The following is a 20,999-nucleotide window of genomic DNA, read 5'->3' on the forward strand; positions in this document are numbered from 1 at the left end:
GCTGGGGCTGGGGGTTGCCAACTCTCAGCTGCTCCTGCCTGGCTCCCTTCGGATGAGCCCCACCCTACCACCTCTCGCTGCAAGCCCACCTGAGTTACTGAGCGTTGTCACCATCAGTCAGTCTGGTCACTGCCGTGCCTCTTGCTGCCCACTTGCTCTTTGAGCCACCCTGGCCCTGCCCACTTCTGCGATGGATTAACTCCACACTCCCCTGGGACCTCCACGTGACCAAATCAAGTCTGAGCCACCGTCCCTGTGCACTCTGCTGCTTTCCTGCCATGACTGCAGGTCGTGGCTCTGAGCAGAGGGCACGGTTTGGTAGGGCCAGCAGGTGCCACGGTCAGTGTCTGCTTGTCTTTGCAGCTGTTCTGCCTCCCTTCTCAATTCTAACAAGGACTTTTGAAAATCCTGTTTTCCTTGATATGGGAGTTCCTCCCCTGCTGCCCCTCAGCGAGTCAACTCACCAGTCGGGGAGCCTGGAATCTTTATTACCTTCCCCAAGCTTCGAGCTTCGGGAGCAGGCAGGACCACGGTCTCCAGGTCCCAGTCCCACAGCAGGCCAAGAACACAGGGCCACAGAGCTACAGGGCAGACTGACTCAGGGCTCCTTCCAGGCTGGGGCGGGGGCACCTTGGTCCTCTTGAGCTTGGACAGCGCGGCAGGGGCGGCAGGCTCACGTGGCCCAGTGGGCGTAGAGCAGGGCGAGGAGAACGAAGATGGCCACCGACAGCAGCGTGTTTTTCCGGTTCTCCTGCCGAAGGCGCCTCAGCTCCTTTTCTGGGAGGGAAGGAGATGCCGGGGGTGGGACGGAGTTCAGTCCAAGCTACTGCTTGCTTGTCCCCTTCCAGGACTGGACACACTGCCGAGGAGTCACGCCTCCTCCCGGCCACTTTCTTACTCCCAGAACTGGCCCTGTCCTTCATCTTCCCAGATCCCCAGGCCCTTGAGCCCAAGCTCAGTCCTGAGTCCACGTGTGACTGGAGGTGCCCAAAGAGCCACACCTGAGAGCCCAGCTCAGAGGCAGGGTGTCCCCACCTGTCAGGATGGGCTCTCATGCTTGTCTCTAGGAGTCTTCCGGCCCAGTAGAAATTGCTGGATGGCCGAGACCCCCCTGGGTCCCCCAGAGTGCCCGGGTCCTCACGCTGTCTGACAGGTGCTCAGCTGAGCAGGGCGGGAGACCGAGACAGGCAGCAAGCCCGCTGTCCTACAGCCACGCTCCACCCCCTAGGTGACATGCCCAGACGGGGCACTCCCATTCTGTGCGAAACAGAAACTGCTAAGTTCAAGGGGAAATGGATGCCCCACCAGCCCCTTAACCTGCGAAGTGCAGGAAAGGAGACACATTTGGGGAGCCCTCTGCAGGCACACCAGGCTGCTCCTGGTCTCAGGGCAGTAGTAGCAGGTGCAGCCAGGGCTTCATCTGGCTTTGCCCCCAGTGCCCAGAAGGTGGCAGTATTGCTCCACCCGCAGAACTCTTCTGTCCCTTAAGGTGGGGAGGACGTCCTCCACCCACCCCAGACCGGTTCTGGTGGTTTCCAGTGGTGTGTGGCTGAAGGACACGGTCTGGAGTCCGTGGTTGGAAGCCTGTCTTCTGGAGCTGCCCAGTCACACACCTACCCAGAGACAAGCCATCACTGCCACTCTGGCATTAAGAGCCAACGGCTTCCTTCCCACAGCCTCTCGGGGGTTGCTCCTCCCCCACGTTGGGGAGAAGGTAGGACTGAAGACAGGAGGGCACACTTACCGTAGCTGGAGGCTTTGCTCATGAGGCTGTTTTTCTCCTTCTCCAAAGACCTCCTGTAAGGGGTTGGGGGTTCCAGGTCAGCAGAGGGGCAGCGGCACTTCTGAGATGTCTGAACAAGGGAGTTAATGGCTAAGGTTTTAGGAGACGGGGATGAAAGCTCAGAGCTAGGGACCCAAATTCTTTACCTTAATTTAGCTCACATTCGGGGTGAGGGCAGGGTGGGGTGGCTGGCTGGGCAGGGGCATTACCTGTCCTCGGGGCTCAACTCCATCCTGTAGAGCTGGGAGGTCACTGCCTCCAGATCTCTCCGGCACTGGGACAGTTTCTCCTCTAGCCCGTCAATCTGAAATAGTCAGCAGACAGGTGGGTTGTAGAGCCTTGTGGCTTTCTCCACGCAGGACCTTAAGGCCTCCAACCCCAGGCCACATGCAGCTGTGTTGGGCAGGGTCCCGGCTCACCCTCCTTGGACTGTCTGCTTAAGAGCTTCAGCTCTGAGCTGCCAGCCTGAGCCCCTGGAAAAAGGACAGTGAATGCTGCTCAGGGCCGGTCGGTTGCCCTGACCCTCTAGACCAGGCACTAGGTATGGACAGAGAGAGAGCGCCCCACACTAGCTATCTTCCCAGCACAGTACCCCTGTTGGACCCACAGGGAGGCCACCAGAGCCTGGCACCCAGCACCCCTGACCTGTGGTGGAACCCGGTCTGAATGAACACAGTAGATGGCTCATAGTTCGAAGCGCTGCACATGGGTGATTAGAACCAGGGGCCCCCAAACCAGAAATGTTCTGCTCATTGGCATGCTTCATCCTAATAAAGCAGTCTAAGTTATAAAAACAGGCATTTTTGTTCCTGTGATAATCAATAAAGCAGCTCCACCCCAGCAACTTGAGACCACTCATTTCTTCTTGATTTGCTTCCTGCACAGACCCTACCTATCACAGGTTGTAGCAAAGCTGCTGAGAAGGGAGGTGCCGGAGACGCCTTCCATCTGCTCCTCAGAGCTCTTGGGGAGATCCCTATCTTTGTAAAATCCGCGACTGGGATGTCCATACCTGGCATCATCTGTCTTCTGTCTTGTCCTGGTTTCCACAGGTCTAACTGGCTTCCTCCCTGGACCTGGGGCTGCACCCTGTCCCATGGCTGATGAGTTCCTTTGGGCTCTGTGACATTCCTTCCCCATCTCTCCCCCAGGCTCTGGGAGGGCTGGCAGATGTGACTCTATTTCACAGATGGGAGGACAGCGCTCCCCAGACAGAATGACTTCTCTAAGGAGCCACCCTTCTTAGCATTTTCAGGCATTTCTCACTCCGTCCCTTTTCTGATTCGTCCTGCTTGTCAGACTGGTTAGAGTTGGAGAAGTCCCAGGCTGTCATTCCTGGTGCTGGGTGTCAGGACAGTCACATTTGAAGTCCCTGGACCTCTGCCCTTCCCTGGCCAGCAGCCATCTCAGCCATTCTTGGGACAGCCACTTTGGCTGGTCCAAAGACACACGTCTACCCCAAACCCCTTCCCCGCAGCTCTCCTACTCCACCTCCTGCAGGACTCGGTGGGATGCAGGAAGTCACAATCTGGAGTTAACCACATGGCTAATTACACCATTTCTCTGCTAATGGGTGCCCAGAGGGCGGACTCTCCTGGGCAACAGATCCAGCCAGGAGATAGGGCTGTTCCGGAGGCGGCCAGAGGCCCTTCGGTGGGGAAGTGAACTCTGGAGGGCGAGGCTTGGGACTTCAGGTCTGCCCGTCACAGGACGCTCCCCAGCACAGCACAGCCCGAGGCTTTTTGTCCTCATTCACCCAGTGGCAGTTCCAGATTACTCTGCAATGCCCCACCTCCTCCTCTGACCTTGGCTGGAGGGGACCACACTCCCCTGGCAGTCTGTCCTCTGGGGACTGGGCACATTCTACACTGCCCCTTCAGTGCATGCCCAAACCTTCTTCCCAAGCTTCCAGACTCTCTAGATGGGCCCACAAGGATGCTCCCACCTGTCTCCCCTTTGAGCCTACACAAGGGGCCTTGCTGTGATCTTGGAGGCTCAGCATGGGCCACAGCGGGGCCGGGGTCAGATGACTCAGACCTCAAAGGACTTTTAGAACTGAAAGCAGCTGCTGTGGGCACACAACACGCCTTCCAGCTTACCCTATGCCAGCCTCAGGGGCCCCATGTGCCAGGCCTTGCTTTGGAGGCCATTCTCAGGAGGGAGAGGGGTGGGATTTCCATCCCTGAAAACCTCTAGAGCGCTACAAGTTCCCAAACAAGTGGTAATTTCCCCATGGCACGACCAGGGGCTCATGCTGAGTGAAATCATGCAATTGACATTGGCAGAGCACAGTGGCCAGGCTGGTCTGCCACCACACTCTGGGCAGGGCCTGCGAAGCTGGCAGTTGGAGGCCTTTATCTGCACAAGCCCAATTTATTTGCAGTTCCACTGACTATCCCCACTTTCATTTGCCACTTTTTAATGAGGCTTAAACGGGCAAGCACAAATCAAGGTTTTAGTGACTGGAGTTCTAACCTCCCTCTATGAATATGTATGCCCTGCTGACAGCCCCGACTCCTCTCTAACAGCGCTCTTCCCCTTCCTTACAGCGCGGCTGTCTGATACGGGCCAAAGGGGGGGAGCCTGGCCCTGTTAAAGCCTCTTTGGCAGGCCACAGACTCATCAGTAGAAGGGACGCTGCTGGGTCCCCAGCTTGGCCTGGGTCAGGACACTGGTGACCAAACACCCAGCAGCACTTGAATGAGCTGCTCTGCGCAGACTCCAGCACACCCATTGCAGAGGAGACAGGGTACTGCTGCTTTTTTTTTTTTTTTTTTTACTTTGAGAAAGAGGCAGAGAGAAGGAGAGAGAATGGGCGCACCAGGGCTTCCGCCCACTGCAAACTCCAGAAGCATGCGCCCTCTTGTGCAGCTGGCTTATGTGGGTCCTGGGGAATTGAACTCAGGTCCTTTGGCTTTGCAGGCAAACGCTGTTAATTGCTAAGCCATCCCTCCAGACCAGGATGCTTTTTTTTTTTAATTTTTATTTATTTATTCGACAGAGAATGAGGGAGAATGAATGGACGCACCAGGTCCTCTAGCCACTACAAACGAACTCTAGATGTGTGCAACCCCTTGTGCATCTGACTAACGTGGGTCTTGGGGAATTGAACCTGGGTCCTTTGGCTTTGCAGGCAAACGCCTTAACCGCTAAGCCATCCCTCCAGCTCCCAGGGTGCTTCTTTAAGTTGCCACTTGGGTCTGCTGGAGTGCCTACAGAGCACAGTTGACCTAGCAAGACAGGTCCAGAAAGGTGAGAGGGGCCGACTAAAAAATGGGCCTTACAGCACATGGCTTATGACTTTGCCAGACTTTCCTGTGTTCTTTTTTTTTTTTTTTTTGATTTGTTTTTTGAGGTAGGGTCTCGCTGTAGCCCAGGCTGACCTGGAATTCACTATGTAGTCTTAGGCTGGCCTTGACCTCACAGTGATCCCTCCTACCTCAGCCTCCAGGGTGCTGGGATTAAAGGCGTGCACCTCCACACCTAGCGGGGTGGGGGAGAGAGAAAAAAGTGAGATGGAGAGTGGGCACACCAGGGCCCCTAGCTGCAAGTGAACTCCAGACACATGGGCCACTCTGTGCACCTGGCTTTATGTGGGTACTGGGGAATTAAAACTCAGATTGTTAGGTTTTATGAGCAAGCACCTAAACCACTGAGCTCTCTGGTCCAGGAAGTTCCGTTTTTTGCCTACCCTCTCCTCTCCTGGCTAACGCAAGAGAGGGCAGTAGCCAGGAGGAGAAGAAATGTATTGTGCAACTAAAGTGTGGAGCCAAGTGTCAAGCTGGGCGTGGTGTGCACGCCTTGAATCCCAGCACTCGGGAGGCAGAGGCAGGGGCAGGAGGATCACTGTGAATTTGAGGCCACCCTGACACTACATAGGGAATTCCAGGTCAGCCTGGGCTAGAGAGTGAAACCCTAACTCGAAAAACAACAACAAAAAGGAGGCAAGTGTCAGGAAGACTAGAAGGGTAAAGGGCGAGGCTAGGAGAGCAGTTAGGAGCCTTAAAACTTAGTTCTGTGCTAAGTGCAATGTAGCCTGTGCCCGGCTGTACTCACCCGCGAATGACTGGTGAGCTTCCTAGTCCTGGGCCTCGGCTGACTTGGTGAAGCTAAGGCAGTCATAGTTCACGTCTCAGAGGGAGGGTGGCCCGGTGCGATACAGAAGTGGGGAATGGCGCTTACACAGGTGGAGTTCGGGTAAGTGCTCTTATCAGAGAACTGTTGTTGCTGGATCTTTAGGGGAATAAAAACCTGAATGATGGATGGCAAGACTAAGGGAAGACAAGAGCAGTGGGGGCGTGAGGTGGTGAGGAAGGCCAGCTGGCTGCCCGTGGGTGAGGGGGGGAGACCCCCTGGCTGCCTGTGGGTGAGGGAGGGAGTCCCTATTCCTCTGAGCCTGTGGAGGGGCTTCAGGGAGGGTAGTGAGGACAGCACTGCCTGCACCACGGGCCGGCCGGCCAGCCAGCCAGCCAGCGGGGGCATGTTACGCTGAGCTGGATAGGGTGGAGTGAAATTGCAGAGGTTGGGCCCCAGGAAAACCAATGATAAGACGGCCCAGGCAGAAGACCCAGATGAGGTCCAGGGAAGAGGAACCCAGAGGAAGTGTGAACAGCAGCCAGATTTGGGGGTTCTAATGCAGACATGATAAGTCTGGAGACTATGGAAATCAGAGGCCCAATCAAAAGGACTGGGACCAACTCCAGAGGGACACGAAGGCTTCACTGTGAGGGTCAGGTAAGTACCCAAGGCACCTGCAGGGGAAGAGTGAGCTTACACTCAGGAAAATGAAGGAAGAGCCATGGGTGAAGCAGGCCTGCAGGCTGCAGATGGCACAGGAACCCCAAGACATAAGAAAGGTGGCATGAATTCCCCCTGACTCAGCAAACCCGGGAGGTGTCCAGTAACGCCTGTGGAGGTGGTTCTGTGGAAGCCTGCCCTTGACCCAGTGACTGGGGCCTGCTGGGGAGGGGGTCAAGGCAGGGGACGGTGGGAGAAGAGATGCAATGGGAAAAAATTGGGAAGGCAGCTTGAAGGCTGGTGACCAACCCAAGAATCCAGGATGCTTTATCAGAGAAGTCTCAGATGTGAGGCCTACCGGTGCAAGCGGGAGAGCTGGGCGCTGGGCCGCTCTGTCCCACACCCGGGAGGGCCTGCTGAGGCTGTGTGGCGGCCCGAGGTGCTGGCGGTCAGGCTGTAGCGTCAGCTTCTGCAGGCAGGGCCGGGGGAAGGAGAGGGCTTTTTCTGCCCAGTATTCACAAGCAGGCACTCTTGGGGGCTTTTCGGGCCTCTGTGACCTCTGAGAGCTGCTGTCTGCTCCACACTTCAGTGGCAGGCAGCTCCCCAGCCCCAGGCCAGATAAACAGCCCCCCTCAGCCACCTGACTGGGGGAATATCACCTTACTCTCAGGGCTTTAGGCGAGTCTCCCTGGGGTCCTATGCACCATAAAACCAGTGTGTTAAGAGAAACTGTAAAATTCATCGGAAATCCTCGGGGGGCATCTTTTCCGAGTGCGGAGCCTCCAGGAATCAAAGCCTGGAATGAGTCTCTTTGGAAGCAAGGGACTCCGTGCAGCTCTGCTGGCAGACAGCGGTCCCGGACACCGGGCAGGTCAAGCCCCACGGGGAAGCAGCTCCAGGGCTGCCTTGGGCCTAGCCCGGGCTCAAGACAGCTTTTATTCCGCTGGCGGGGACCACAGGCTGCACTTGCTCCATTCTCCTACTGAAGGTAGCTGAATGGAGCTCCTGCTGGACATGTAGACGGCTGGGAGATGGCTCTCTGCCCAATGCCTAAGAGTCCCTGCAAGGACCAGGCCTTCTTTTGGGAAAGGGCACAGGCTCCTCGGGGGTCGGCTCTGAGCCACACAGCCTGCGTTACTTTATTTTATTTATTTGAGACAGCGAGACAGAAAGAGAGGCAGCTAGAAGAGAAGCGGCACACCAGGGCCTTCAGCCACTGCAAACAAACTCCAGACGCATGCACCACTTTGTGCATCTAGTTTACATAGGTCCTGGGAAGTCATACCTGGGTCCCTTGGCTTTGCAGGCCAATGCAGTAACCGCTAAGCCATCTCTCTAGCCCCGCTCCCCTTTCTTGTTTAGGAAGCAGTTGCTGTTTCCCTAAGGCCTTGCTTCTGGGAGTGTCTGGCCATTAGGTGACAGAGTGTTGGGGAAAAGGTTGCTTGCAGTTAGGCAATGGTCATGGGTCCTGGCTGGAAACCAAGGACTTCCTTTTTAAAAAATACTTATTTGATGGGGGGCAGATAGAGAGTGGCTTCTAGCCACCGCAAATGAACTCCAGATGTACATGGCACCTTGTACATCTGGCGTACATGGGTACTGGGGGATTGAACCTAGGTCTTCAGGCTTCACAGGCGAGCACCTTAAGCCTGGCACCAAGGGTCTGACGATACAGCACTAGTCAAAGCTGCCTCTGGACACCAGCAGGCCATGCGAAGTGTAAGTGTGGCAGGAAGGAGCAGCAAAGCCTTCCTCAGCATGGCCACTGCCCTAGATGTGTCACAGAGCAACCCACGAGGCTCCCAGGAGAACAAGGCAGGGGCAATGGTCAGTGTGTGCATCTTGCGATAGTAACTGGTCCAGGGTCACACGAATCGGTCCGGGTCTGTGCCGTAACCACCATTACAGCAGAAGGTTCTGGCTGACTCCTCGCCCCAGAAACAACCTCCACCCCTCATTCGGAGCCGGGCGGCTGTACACACTCCCAGGTTTGCATCCACCCTGCAAGGACTGGCTGTGTCTACCGGGCAGGGATCAGATTCCCAGCACGGAGACGGTCAGCTACAAGCCCGGGGCTGCGCAGCTGGGAGCCGCAGAACCGGGCTCGGCTTTCTCCGCTCTCAAGCTCATGCTTTTTACGCCACAGCCACATCAGTGTTTTCTTCAATAACACTCATGAAAACATCCCTAATGTTGGGTGTGGTGATGCACGCCTTTAACCCCAGCACTTGGGAGGCTTCTGTAGCAGGATCACTGGGAGTTTGAGGGCAGCCTGAGACTACACAGGGAATGCCAGGTCAGCCTGGGCTAAAGTGAGACCCTACCTCGAAAAACAAACAATACCCCTGACAACGAAGGGTCACAGATATTTGGAAACAGAGTCATTTCCAGCTGCAGCCCATGGAAGGGTACTGGTCTGGCTTCAACAGCTCCTGCACTAATGAGCGGGTGTGGGGCTTTGCTTGGTCTTGGTCCACACAGCAGAAGCGCTGCTGGGGAAGAGCCAGCCTGGAATGCGTGGAGGGAATGCGCGGAGAGATGCAGGAGCAAGAAGGCGAGAGTCTATCTTCACAAACACCCAGACACCCTCCTGCCAAGTGCCACTATGCCAAGCACCCTCTCCAGATGAACAGAAAACAGATCCAGCTTAGAGAAGGAAGCGCGTGGGCTAGCCATGACCAATAGGCCCTTCTGTCCCCAGAAGGTATCAGAGGCGCTAGCCATTTTATCTCCTGCCCCTGCGAGCCAGGGCCTGGGTTTTGGAAACGCTCTGTCCTCACAAAAGGGGAGGCACTAGGACACTGTTATAATGGGTAAAGGGCTAGACCCCCTGGTCCTGGGACTTCCCATCTGGGGCCTCCAAGCCAAAAAGTCAAGACATGGGGGTCACAAGCCTCAGTTCCCAAATTATCAAACCTCAAACCCCAAAGCGCCGACTCGTTGTGACACTGTTTCAAGATACTGTTTTTCTGTGGATGGGGCTCAGGCTCCTCAGACCAACAGACTCATGGGGGACCAGAGAAGACAGCAACCTTCCCAGAGCAGCACCAGTGACCAATTTTTGGGAAGAGCAGAGCCAGACAAGAGGCTGTGGTCACTCTCCCCTGCCCAGGTCCAAGGTTGGCCATGGCTGAGGTCAAGCTGGCCCCAGGCCTTCAGCTGCCCTCAGGCCAAAATGTTATCTAGTTTCTCTTCTCTTTCAATGTATATTTTTTGATAAATTGGCAAAAGCTTCATCATGGAAGGGCTCAGAGCACTTTTCAAGAACTGGCATCCACCCCGTGCCTTATGAATTCATTAATTAAGATGCTGGCAAACAGCCACTCCACACACGCTGACATCCAGCCGCGTTAGGTAATGAGGTTTTAGTCTCCTGACCCCCGTCAAGTGGAGCGGAGCCAGACGCAGGCTGCCTGCGAGAGAAATCACCTGCCCGATGGTGACCTGTCGCTCCTGCCTGCCGCAGGTGAGGCTCATTTAATGGTCAGTGGGCCCTGAACAGCCTGTGTGCTGCCAGCCCTTCCCAACAAGGCTGCTCCACTGTGGCTCCCAACCAGGCCTGATGCCAACAGCCCAAACCGCCCAGAGCCAGGCAAGTTCAGGCTGGTTCTGGCAGCCCTGTCTCGGGCGAAACTGGAGGGTTCCCCAGCAGCCTCCTCCTGCACAGTCTTCCCAGGACCCCAGGCGAACTTCACGTAGCCTGCTTCGCCCTGGCCAGCATGGGCAGAACGGTGATCACAGTGTCACCCTGGCCAGGCCATTCCTCTCCTCTCTGTCTGCTGTATCTCCTGAGTAGTCACTGGTCCTTTTCTCCTCCTAGTTGTTAAGGAATTTTATTGATTTATTTGAGACACACAAAGAGGAAAGAGGATATGGGCATGCCATGGCTTCTTGATGCTGCCAAAGAACTCCAAATGCACGTGCTGTGTTGTACATTTGGCTTAACATGGGAATCGAACCACAGACCCTTAGGCTTTGCAAGCAAACACCTTTAACCACTGAGCCATCTCTCCAGCCCTGGTAAGGAATTTTAGATAACTCCCATAACCGTTTATTCCCTTCCTGCAGATACTGTTGTTGGCCAGCCTTACTCCTCAGCTCACCTCCACTGCAGAAGCTGGGAAAGTCTAGCAGAGGCCCCCCCACTCTCATGGCACTAGGGACAGTCATTGTATGACACAGTCCTGGCCAATGGAATGTTCCAGAAACCAGTTGAGAGACTCCAAGAAGAGTTTGTTAATAAAAGGGACAAACAGTGGTGTCATTTCTCTTTCTTGACTTACAGTTGAACAGAATGACTGGGGCTGTGACGGCTACCTTGCGACTCAGCGAACACGGCCAAGAATATGTAGAAATGCTTAAGTATTGGCTAATAGACATAGCTGAGCTTCCAACCCAAGGTCAACAGCTACTCACTTACAGTTCTGTAAGGAAAAGCATTGTTTCTATTTGCTAACGTCACTGGGGTCAGTTTTCCAAACTGAGAGATTTTTGAACTAGGGACCAAATGTAACCAAGCTATCTATCTTCGTTAAGTTGCTAGCTGGGGACACTGGTAGAGTGCTCACTTTGCATATACAAGGCCTTGGTTCAAATCCTAGAACTGAAGCTGGCCATGGTGGTGCACGCCTTTAATCCCAGCACTCGGGAGGCAGAGGTAGGAGGATCACTGTGAGTTCAAGGCCACCCTGAGACTACATAGTGAATTCCAGGAGAGCCTGAGCTAGAGTGAAACCCTACCTTGAAAAACCAAAAAAATTAAAAAAATTAAAAATTAAAAAAAAAAAATCCTAGAACTGGAAAAAGAAAGTTAGGGGTTGGAGAGATGGCTTAGTTAAGCACTTGCCTGTGAAGCCTAAGGACCCCGGTTCGAGGCTTGGTTCCCCAGGACCCACGTTAGCCAGATGCATAAGGGGGCACACACATCTGGAGTGTTTGTTGCAGTGGCTGGAGGCCCTGGCGTGCCCATTCTCTCTGTCTGTCTGTCGCTCTCAAATAAATAAATAAAAATAAAATAAATAAAAACAAACCCAAATCTTTCATACCACGTCTCATCCAAATGGTAGTTTTTCTCTTGTTATTCATAATAAACTCACAGAACCTCAAACTCACAGCTGGTGGTTTCCAATGGAGACCTCACAGGGTGGCAAGTCAGTCTTGGGCCGGAGAAACCCCAGGGGTGGGGGTGGCTGCCCAGCGCATGTGGTCTGCACCCTTGGGGTGAGTGCTACCTGCCTGGTAAGCGCTTCACTCCTACAGGTGGAGACTGCAGACGCTGGGATCACTCACTTGTGGGCTTTTTTTAATTGCACTTGTCAGATTAACAAACATTTCTGATTAAATCACACTTCATTGGCTCTGAGCGCACGACTTTTAATAAGAGGACAATATCCACTGCTGCTGGGCGGTGGTGCACATCCAATTCCCAGATCCACTGTGGGCCGTGGTGGCTCAAGGAGGGGCAGCAGAGGCCCGGCCTGTGCTGAGACAGACTCGAACAGCTACAGACGGCAAACCCAGGCCCGTCCAAGCGACCAGGATGGCAAATATCTATATATTCAAATAGATATTTTTACATACCTATACACACATATATATTTATTTTCTTGCAAACGGGCGGGTGGGGGGAGGCAGGCTGGCACATCAGGACCTCCAGCCACTGTAAACAAACTCCAGATGCTGTGCACTTGGCTTTATGTGAATAATGGGGATCAAACCAAACGTCATTAAGCTTTGCAGACAAGCACTTTAACTGCTGATTCATCTCCTGAGCCCACTGACATATATTTTTAAATTTCTAAATACATCGACAAAATGCTTTATTATTAATTCTTTTTTTGTTGTTGTTGTTATTTTTTGAGGTAGGGTCTCACTCTAGCCCAGACGGACCTGAAATTCACTATGGAGTCCCAAGGGTAGCCTTGAACTCACGGCGATGCTCCTACCTCTGCCTTCTGAGTGCTGGGATTAAAGGCGCGTATCAGCACACCCGGCTTATTATTAACATTCTTAAATATTTTTCCATATATATACGTATATGTATGTGTGTATGTGTGTGTGTATATATATACATATACATATACACACACATACACACACACACATATATATATACACACACGCACACACGTATATATGCATGTATGTAGTGTTTTCAAGACAGTAGAAAAGAGCTGGGGATGTAGCTGCATGGTAGAAGGCTTGTCTACCATATATCATACCCTGGGTTCAATACCCAGCACCGCATACAGGCGTGTGCACACACACACATGCATGACTGGAGATGTGGCTTAGCAGTTAAGGTGCTTACCTGTGAAGCCTAAGGACCCATGTTCGACTCTCCAGATCCCATGTAAGCTAGATGCACAAGGTGGCACAAGTGTGCAAGGTGACACAAGTGTGCAAGGTGGCTCACACGTCTGGAGTTCGATTGCAGTGGCTGGAAGCCCTGGCAGGCCAATTCTCTTTCTCTCTCATAAAAAAAAAAATTACAAAAAACCCCACCCACACACAAATAACTGAAATACAAGGGTTGGATCTGCTCCATATGAGGCATTAGGAGAGATGTCATGTCAAATTCAAAACAATTCAAAAATCTGGGTCAGGGACTGGGGTGGAGCTCTTGCCTACAGTGCAGGAGGTCTTGGGTTCCAGCTCCAGTATTGGGGGAAAAAAATGTCTGTGTCAGTCAAACAAAAGACATGTGCCATCTGTATTTGGGCCCAGTGAGTTTGTAACTCTGGGTGAGGTTGAGTCCTCCATGGTGCCGGTGAGGAAAGCAGAGCTGAAACAAGGGGACCGGATCGACCAAGGTGGGAGGGTGCCGACATACAAAGGCTGGGAGTGAGACCACCCTGGAGGGCTGGAGACAGCAGGCAGCAAGTGCTTGCTTTGAAAGTGACGGGATGTACCTGTAATCCCAGCACTGGGGAGGCAGAGGCAGGAGGATCCCCAGAGCTCTCTCGCTGTTAAGCCTGCCTAGCCTACTCAGTGAGCTCCAGACCTCAAAAAGAGGTGGATGTGTCAGGCGTGGTGGTGCACGCCTTTAGACCCAGCACTCGGGAGGCAGAGGTAGGAGGAATGCTGTGAGTTCAAGGCCAGCCTGAGACTACAAAGTGTTACAGGTCTCCTGGGCTACACAGCAAGACCCTACCTTGAAAAACTAAAAATGAATAAATAAATAAGGTGGACGGGATACTTGAGGATGACACCCAAGGTAGCTGGCTGGCCTCCATGAACAGCATGAACAGAGAAAAACAAAGCAGTGGTTTATCAGTGACCCACCTCGACCCGACGTATTCTGTTACTCCTCTCAGCCATGATGGGAAGAGCGACAACCTGGATGGGACAATGCAGGCAGCTCCAGCGACACCAGCCCCTTCTTCAGTGGTTAACTACACTGTAGCCAGGCATGTGGCCTCACAGAAGATGGCAGACTTCCTAGTCTCCTTGGCATTCCGGGTAGCTGGGACCATGCACGTTTGTTCTTATCAGTGCCAAGTGGGCTGTTTGGGCCCAGGCTCCTCCATGCCACGGGAGCTTCCTCTAATCTCTTTCCCTGCCAGCAGACACAGGAACCAGGTCTCACTGATAAAGAGAAGGCGTGAGGGGGAGGACCTAGCAGAACCACCCATCCAGGTACCCTGGACCAGAGGCAGCAAAGAAAGCCCATGGGGCTAATGGTCTACTGCCAGTTCTCGGCAACATCAGGGCTTTGGTTCGGTTTATTGAGACAGGGTCTCCCACTGCAGCCCAGGCGGGCCTCAGACGTGCGTGTCTCATGTCTCAGCATCCCAAGCGCACCATCAGTTGTAAAGATACATTGCCCGTGGTTGCTTTCATGAGGCTGCAGTGCTGCCTACAGTGTGGTGGAGGTACTTTGCTAGGCTGTCTGAAGATAGGTTGGTTATCGTTATCTATGGTAGTTATATTCCCGATTGTTTCTCTTTTATTGTTTATTTGACGGAGGGAGAGAGAGAAAGAGATAGAGAGAATGAGTGCGCCAGAGCCTCCAGACACTGCAAACAAATTCCAGACGTGTGTACCCCCTTGTGCATCTGCCTAACATGGGCCCTGGGGAATCAAACCAGGGTCCTTTGGCTTTGTAGGTAAACGCCTTAACCGCTAAGCCATCCCTCCAGCCCCCACTTTTTTTTTTTTTTTTTTTTTTTTAACCAATTTACTCATTTAGTTGAGAAAGAACACCTCTTGCCACTGCAAACAAACTCCAGACGCATGCACCATGTTGTGTGTCTGGCTTTACGTGGGTTCTGGGGAACCAAACCCAGTTCAGCAGGTTTTGCAAGCAAGTACCTTTAACTGCTGAGCCATCTCCCCAGCCCTGATTGCTTCTTTTATTATTATTATATTTATTTATTTGACAGAGAAAGAGGGGGAGAGAGAGAGAGAATGGTTACGCAGGGCCTCTAGCCACTGCAAATGAACTCCAGATGCGTATGACCCCTTGAGAATCTGGCTAACGTGGGTACTGGGGAATCCAACCTGGATCCTTTGGCTTTGCAGGCAAATGCCTTAACCACGAAGCCATCCCTCCAGCCCCGGTTGTTTTTTGAGACAGGGTCTCATGTAGCCTAGGCTGGCCCCAAACTTTCTAGGTAGCCAAGAATGACCCTGAACAGCTAACCCGCCCCCACATCCCAGAAGCTGGGATCATAGGTATGCACCACCATGCCTGACCATGGTAGTTTTATATTCTTTAAAATTGACCCAACATTGAATTAGTAAATACTGAAGAGGGTTGAGTTCCTGCAAGGCTCTGGCCAACATTTTCATCAAGTAATCCATACAGAACTTTCTTTGATGTGTGTTTCTGTTTAAAGAGATCTTATTTAACATGCTGCTGGCTGACATTGAACTCATAGCCGAGAGCACTGTACAGTGCTGACTTTTATCATGCTTGAAAACAAAACCTATTTCTCCCTATAAGCCAAATCTCAGCCTTGGAACAATAGTCGCTACTTCAGTACTATGCTTAGGGGCCGCTTGAAGCAGCAAAGTTACCAATAAAAGGTGCAAAAAAAAGCAAAAATCATGGCTTTGAATAGACCATAAAAACGGTATTTGTTTACAGGATGACAGCTCAAATGAAGGCAGACCATGGCTCCTTCAGCATCTGCTGGAAATGTGGATCTCAGGTGACTCAAATTTTCTTTTTTTCCAGCTTCTTTTTATTTGCCTGCGAATGACTGCAAGAATACTGCCAAGTATTGATTTGGGGGCAACAAATACATTTTAGCCAGAAGGCAAATTCAGAATCTATGAATAATAAGGATCTTGAAAAAAAACCAACTAGTAATAATAATAATAAGGATCTTCTTATAATTGCAACAGAGAGCAACCTAAAATATTTACGAACAAAGTCTGTTGAGCCCTGCTCCAGCCTGTTAAGAGATAGTGATAAGCTTTGTTCTTAAAGCTACTGAATGCCGGGCGACGCCGCATGCCTTTAATCCCAGCACTCGGGAGGCACAGGTAGGAGGATCGTCGTGAGTTTGAGGCCACCCTGAGACTATATAGTGAATTCCAGGTCAGCCTGGGCTAGGGCGAGACCCTACCTGGAAAAACCAAAAAAAAAAAAAAAAAAAACCAAAACAAAAAACAGAAGTTAAAACCAGAGGTTTTGGGATGGTTGCTGATTATGCTATCAAGTCAATGTCCTTTTTTTACAGTGCCACCTAATCTCAGCATGCACACTTCATTTTAGAAGTAGTCACATTTATTTTTAACAACTTTGTCCCTACAATGTGGGCATGCTACGACCATCACCTATATCAGCATGGATGGGTGTGTACAGTGTATCAAAATTGCACACTGAGGGCTGGAGAAATGGCTCAGCAGTTAAGGTGCTTGCCAGCAGAGCCTAATGATCCGGGCTCAATTCCCCATTACCCTTGTGAGGCCAGATGCACAAGGTGGCACATACAAATTGAGTCTGTTTGCAGCAGCTGGAGGCCCTGGTGTGCCCATTCTCTCTCTCTCTCTCTCTGCTTGCAAATAAATAAACAAAATTGCGCACTGAGGTCTCATGAATGACTTGGGATGAAAGAGCAGAAATGCTGCTCTACAGGTGAGTTTTTGCACTGTTAAATTTGATTACAGCCAAAGACTACATACTGAATGCCAGGTCATCCTGGGCTAGAGCAAGACCCTACCTTGGAAAAAAAAAAAAAAAAGTTTATCATTGAGTAGGTAGTGAGCCTGAAGAAGACCACTTCTTTCCTGAACCCCCTGAAGACGACCACTTCTCTCCTGAAACCCCTCCTCCCCCAAAACCTCCAGGAGGATCCTCTGGGGTAACTGGAATGCACTTGCATGAAGACCACCTTAGCCTGATCCACTGATTCAACCTGGATTTTACTGTTTCCCTCCCCTCCTCTCCCCTGAGATAAGGACTCTAGCTCAGGCTGACCTGGAATTCACTATGTAGTCTCAGGGTGGCCTCAAACTCACAGCGATCCTCCTACCTCTGCCTCCTGAGTGCTGGGATTAAAGGTGTGCACCACCACATATGGCTTATTTTTTATTTATTTATTTATCTTTTGAGACTAGATCCATGTAGCCCAGGCTGGTCTTGAACTCCTCCTCCTTCCTCTGACTCTTGAGTGCTAAGATACCCAGCAAGGGCACCATGTCTGACTCCTGGGTTCTACTTGCAAACTCAGATTCCTCACCCATACAAATCTCACAGATATGCAGTAAGGATTGGTCAAGAATGAAAGTGCAGGTCTGGAGATATAGATCAACGGTATGATAGAATGCCTGGTTAGCATGCACAAGGCCCTGGGTTCCATCCCCAGCACCACCATTAAAAAAAGGGAAAGCCGGGCGTGGTAGCACACGCCTTTAATCCCCTCACTCAGGAGGCTGAGGTAGGAGGAGCTCTGCGAGTGAGTTCGAGGCCACCCTGAGAGTACATAGTGAATTCCAGGTCAGCCTGAGCCAGAGTGAGACCCTACCTCGAAACACAAAACAAAACAAAACAAAACGAAAAAGAAAGAAAGATAGAAAGAGACAGTACTGTTACTCAATAGACCCCATCTGTCTTCTTTTTCCAAACATAATAAATTATTTTAAAGCCCTTCCCTACCATCACCAATTCTAAAATTCTCTTTCCAGATTCCCCAAGGTCCTCAAGGTAACTTCTAAGCTACAAGCTTTGGGATCCCTCAGGACCAAACTTTCCATCTCGGAGGTCATTTAAGCCACTAGTAATATACCAGATGGTAGGGGTTCCCTCACTCTTGGGGAGTGAGATTTGGGGATGCCCTCCATCTGTAAGTTCTGTGGTGTCTACCAGTGTCCCCTCGGTTCCTCCTTGTTTCCAGACCCCTCCCCTTGGAACTAACACCCTTCCCTGAAAACTAAAGGGAACTAGAGTTATTAAGGATCCCTAAAGCTTGTGGGCAATAAAGAAGCAACAGGAGGTATTTGGCTTCATAAAGTATGACACCTCCCCTGATTGATGTACTCGCCTTAGCGAAGGACCAGGACCATCCGGGTATCCTCCCTTAGGCATTCCTGGCTGAAGAAGCCCATTTCTGAGCAAGGACACAAACAGCCACAGGCTCCTCATCTAGTGCTCCTGGTTCAGTGGAACCTTAGGATCCTCCATGTAAGCCTGAACCCCAGCCCGGCTCAGCGCTCCCCTTACAGGAGGCCCCTTACCGGGCGCCCCGTCTGCTCACGTCCCCCGCCAGGCGCGCCCCGTGTCCTCGAGCTCCCTGACCCCGGGTCCCTCACCGTGACCTCTCACCTCGGGGTCACACCCTTCACTTCCGGGTCCCCCTGGGGGGGGTGCTGCCATCTCTCCCCTGAGCCTCCCCGAACCCGCACCGGCCTCGCTTCCGCCTCCTCCGGGCCCCTCCTCCTAGTCTACGCCGCAGCCCCGCCGACCCGAGGACGTCCCCAGCCCCGCTTCTCCTCTCACCTCCAGAGCGACGCCCAGATTCTCCCGCTTCTTTTTAGTCATATTGCCGGCTCAGTCCCAGAGACGTACCCGCCCGCCGGGTCTCGCTGCGCACGCGCAACTCCTCGTGCTTCTTTCTCATTGGCCGTCAAGGCGCGAGGGGGGCGGGGCCAGTGTAGCAGCCATCTTGTTGAGGGGCGCGGCCCTCTTGGAGCGGCCATGTTTGTGAGGGGCAACGTCCTGCTTTTGAGGACTTCACTTCTGAGGGTGTGGTGAGGATAAGGATCTGGGGAGGAGTAATGACTGGCTCACTCTGGTGAAGACCGCTTTATACCGTAGAGCCTTTTAAAAAACATCTGTCTTGGGCTGGAGAGATGACTTAGCGGTTAAGGCGTTTGCCTGCAAAGCCAAAGCACCGAAGTTCGATTCCCCAGGGCCCATGTTAGCCAGTTGCACAAGGGAGCGCATGCGTCTGGAGTTCTTTTGCAGTGAGTGGAGGTCCTGGTGCGCCCACTCACACACACACACACTCTCTCTCTCTCTCCCTCTCTCTCTCTCTCTCAAACAAATAAATAAAATATATAAGACAAACAAAAAAAATCTGTCTTGCCAGGTTGGTGGGGCACGCCTTTAACCTTTGCGCTTGGGAGGATCGCCATGAATTTGAGGCCAGCCTGAGAATACATAGCGAGTTCCAGGTCAGCTTGAGCTACAGCAAGAACCTACCTCTAAAGAAAAAGAAAAAAGAAAAAAAAGCCTATCTATTCCCTTCCCATCTACTCCAGGTGTAGGACATTTTTCCCATTCAAATTCTGTCCATCCTTCAGGAATGCTCTGTTTCTCTGTATTCTTCAGGCTTCCTTTCATGTAGTATTTTAGGACATTTGAGAATTAAGCCTTGGTCCTTTGGCTTTGTAGGCGAGCACCTTAGCCGCTAAGCAACCTCCCTGTCTCCACCCCTGTCTTTATTATTATTAATTTTTTGAGGTAGGGTCTCACTCTAGCCCAGGCTGACCTAGAATTCATTATGTAGTCTTAGGGTTGGCAGGCTATGCCTTTAACCACTGAGGCCTGTTTCCAGGCCTCCCCCCTTTTTAAGATAAATTTGCAGAAGTCAATGATTATGAAGCCAGCATCAAAGAGGTTTTTTTTTTTTATTGCATCTTGTTTATTTTTATTCATTTATTTGAGAGCAACAGAGAGAGAGAGAAACAGACAGACAGACAGACAGACAGAGAACGGGCACGCCAAGGCCTCTGGCCTGTGCAAACGAGCTCCAGACACTTGTGCATCTGGCTAACCTGGGTCCTCGGGAATCGAGCCTTGAACTGGGATCCATAGTCTTCACAGGCAAGCGCTTAACCACTAAGCCATCTCTCCAGCCCTCAAAGACCTTTGTTTCCTGACCATTTATCTCTCCCATTGGCGTGTCTTTCTGTATGTGAGCAATAACTCCAACTTGGTGTTTGGAGGGGAAAAAAACAAAACAAAACAAAACAAAAAACGCTTTCAGATCTGTGTTCTCTTCTTGATAGTGCCGGTGAGTGATGGGCCTGCAGGAAACCTGAGATACCATCTCACTTGGCCGCCTGACTACGGCCCACGGAGGAGAAGCGCAGCAAATCCTATCTGAACAGGACGCAGGCTGTTGAACAGTTGTTTAATGCAGTTCTCAGCTTAACACCCAGCACAGGGAAAAAGTTTCTCAAGAACATGATCCATCAACTGTCAGTCAACAACATTTATGGTCGGAGGCTCTTTCAGCATTGGTCCCAGGCCCAGAAAAAGCAGACTCTGTGCATCCCAATTATCACCGGCACCGGCCCAGGGGAGGTGAGAAGAGGAGGGAAAAACACAGTGTTCTTTCAAAAGTGGCTCCTTCTGCGTTCCTTTGGCACCAAGGAAAAGCCACAGAGATTTGGGTGTGCCTCATGTCGTTCGTTCCCATCTCCTTCTCCCCGCCCTGTGAAAGGATGAATAAACTGTTGTCTTCCTCCTTGAGCAGCCCCACATCTTTCCAACCAAGCCTGTTCCTTGGGTCAGATAAAATACTTGAGAAGGAGCTAGAATAAGAGTGTCTGTGAGCTGGGTGTGATGGCTCACACCTTTAATCCCATCACTGGGAGGCAGAGGTAGGAGGATCACTGGGAGTTTGAGGCCACTCTGAGACTACATAGTAAATTCTAAGTCAGCCTGGGCTAGAGTGAAACCCTACCTAAAAAAAAAAAAAAAAAAGAGTGTGTCTGTGGAGATTGGAGAGATGGCCCAGTGGTTAAAGACCCAGGTTTGATTTCCCCAGGTTCAGTTCCCCAATACCCATGCAAAGCCAGAAGCACAAAGTAGTGCGTGCATCTGGAGTTCATTTGCAGTGGCTAGAGGCCCTGGTACACACACACACACACACACACACACACACATTCTCCCTCTCTCTCTTTTTTCTTTCTTTCTCTCTCTCTCCTGACAAATAACTAAATAAATAATAATAATTACTATTATTATTATTATTATTATTATTTTGGTTTTTCAAGGTAGGATCTCACTGTAGCCCAAACT

General features: G+C 51.7%; 1 protein-coding gene across 5 annotated transcripts; it reads right to left on the reverse strand.

Annotated features, from left to right (window-relative positions):
* Positions 1-467: 467 nt before the first annotated feature.
* Positions 468-18,556, reverse strand: Ccdc167 (coiled-coil domain containing 167). Of its 5 annotated transcripts, XM_045155957.1 has the most exons (5): positions 18,468-18,513; positions 5,840-6,016; positions 1,993-2,087; positions 1,745-1,797; positions 468-772 (listed from the first exon to the last, which is right to left on the reverse strand). In XM_045155957.1, the coding sequence occupies exons 2-5, from the start codon at positions 5,903-5,905 to the stop codon at positions 582-584; spliced, it is 405 nt and encodes a 134-aa protein (XP_045011892.1). In that variant the 5' UTR covers positions 5,906-6,016; positions 18,468-18,513; the 3' UTR covers positions 468-581. The 5 variants fall into 5 exon arrangements, with proteins under 5 accessions (XP_045011892.1, XP_045011893.1, XP_045011894.1 ...); XM_045155958.1 differs by lacking the exon at positions 5,840-6,016 and having other exon boundaries at positions 18,468-18,556; XM_045155959.1 differs by lacking the exon at positions 18,468-18,513 and having other exon boundaries at positions 468-777.
* Positions 18,557-20,999: the final 2,443 nt, after the last annotated feature.

This window comes from Jaculus jaculus, chromosome 8 (assembly GCF_020740685.1).
Source record: "Jaculus jaculus isolate mJacJac1 chromosome 8, mJacJac1.mat.Y.cur, whole genome shotgun sequence".
NCBI classification, from domain to species: domain Eukaryota; kingdom Metazoa; phylum Chordata; class Mammalia; order Rodentia; family Dipodidae; genus Jaculus; species Jaculus jaculus.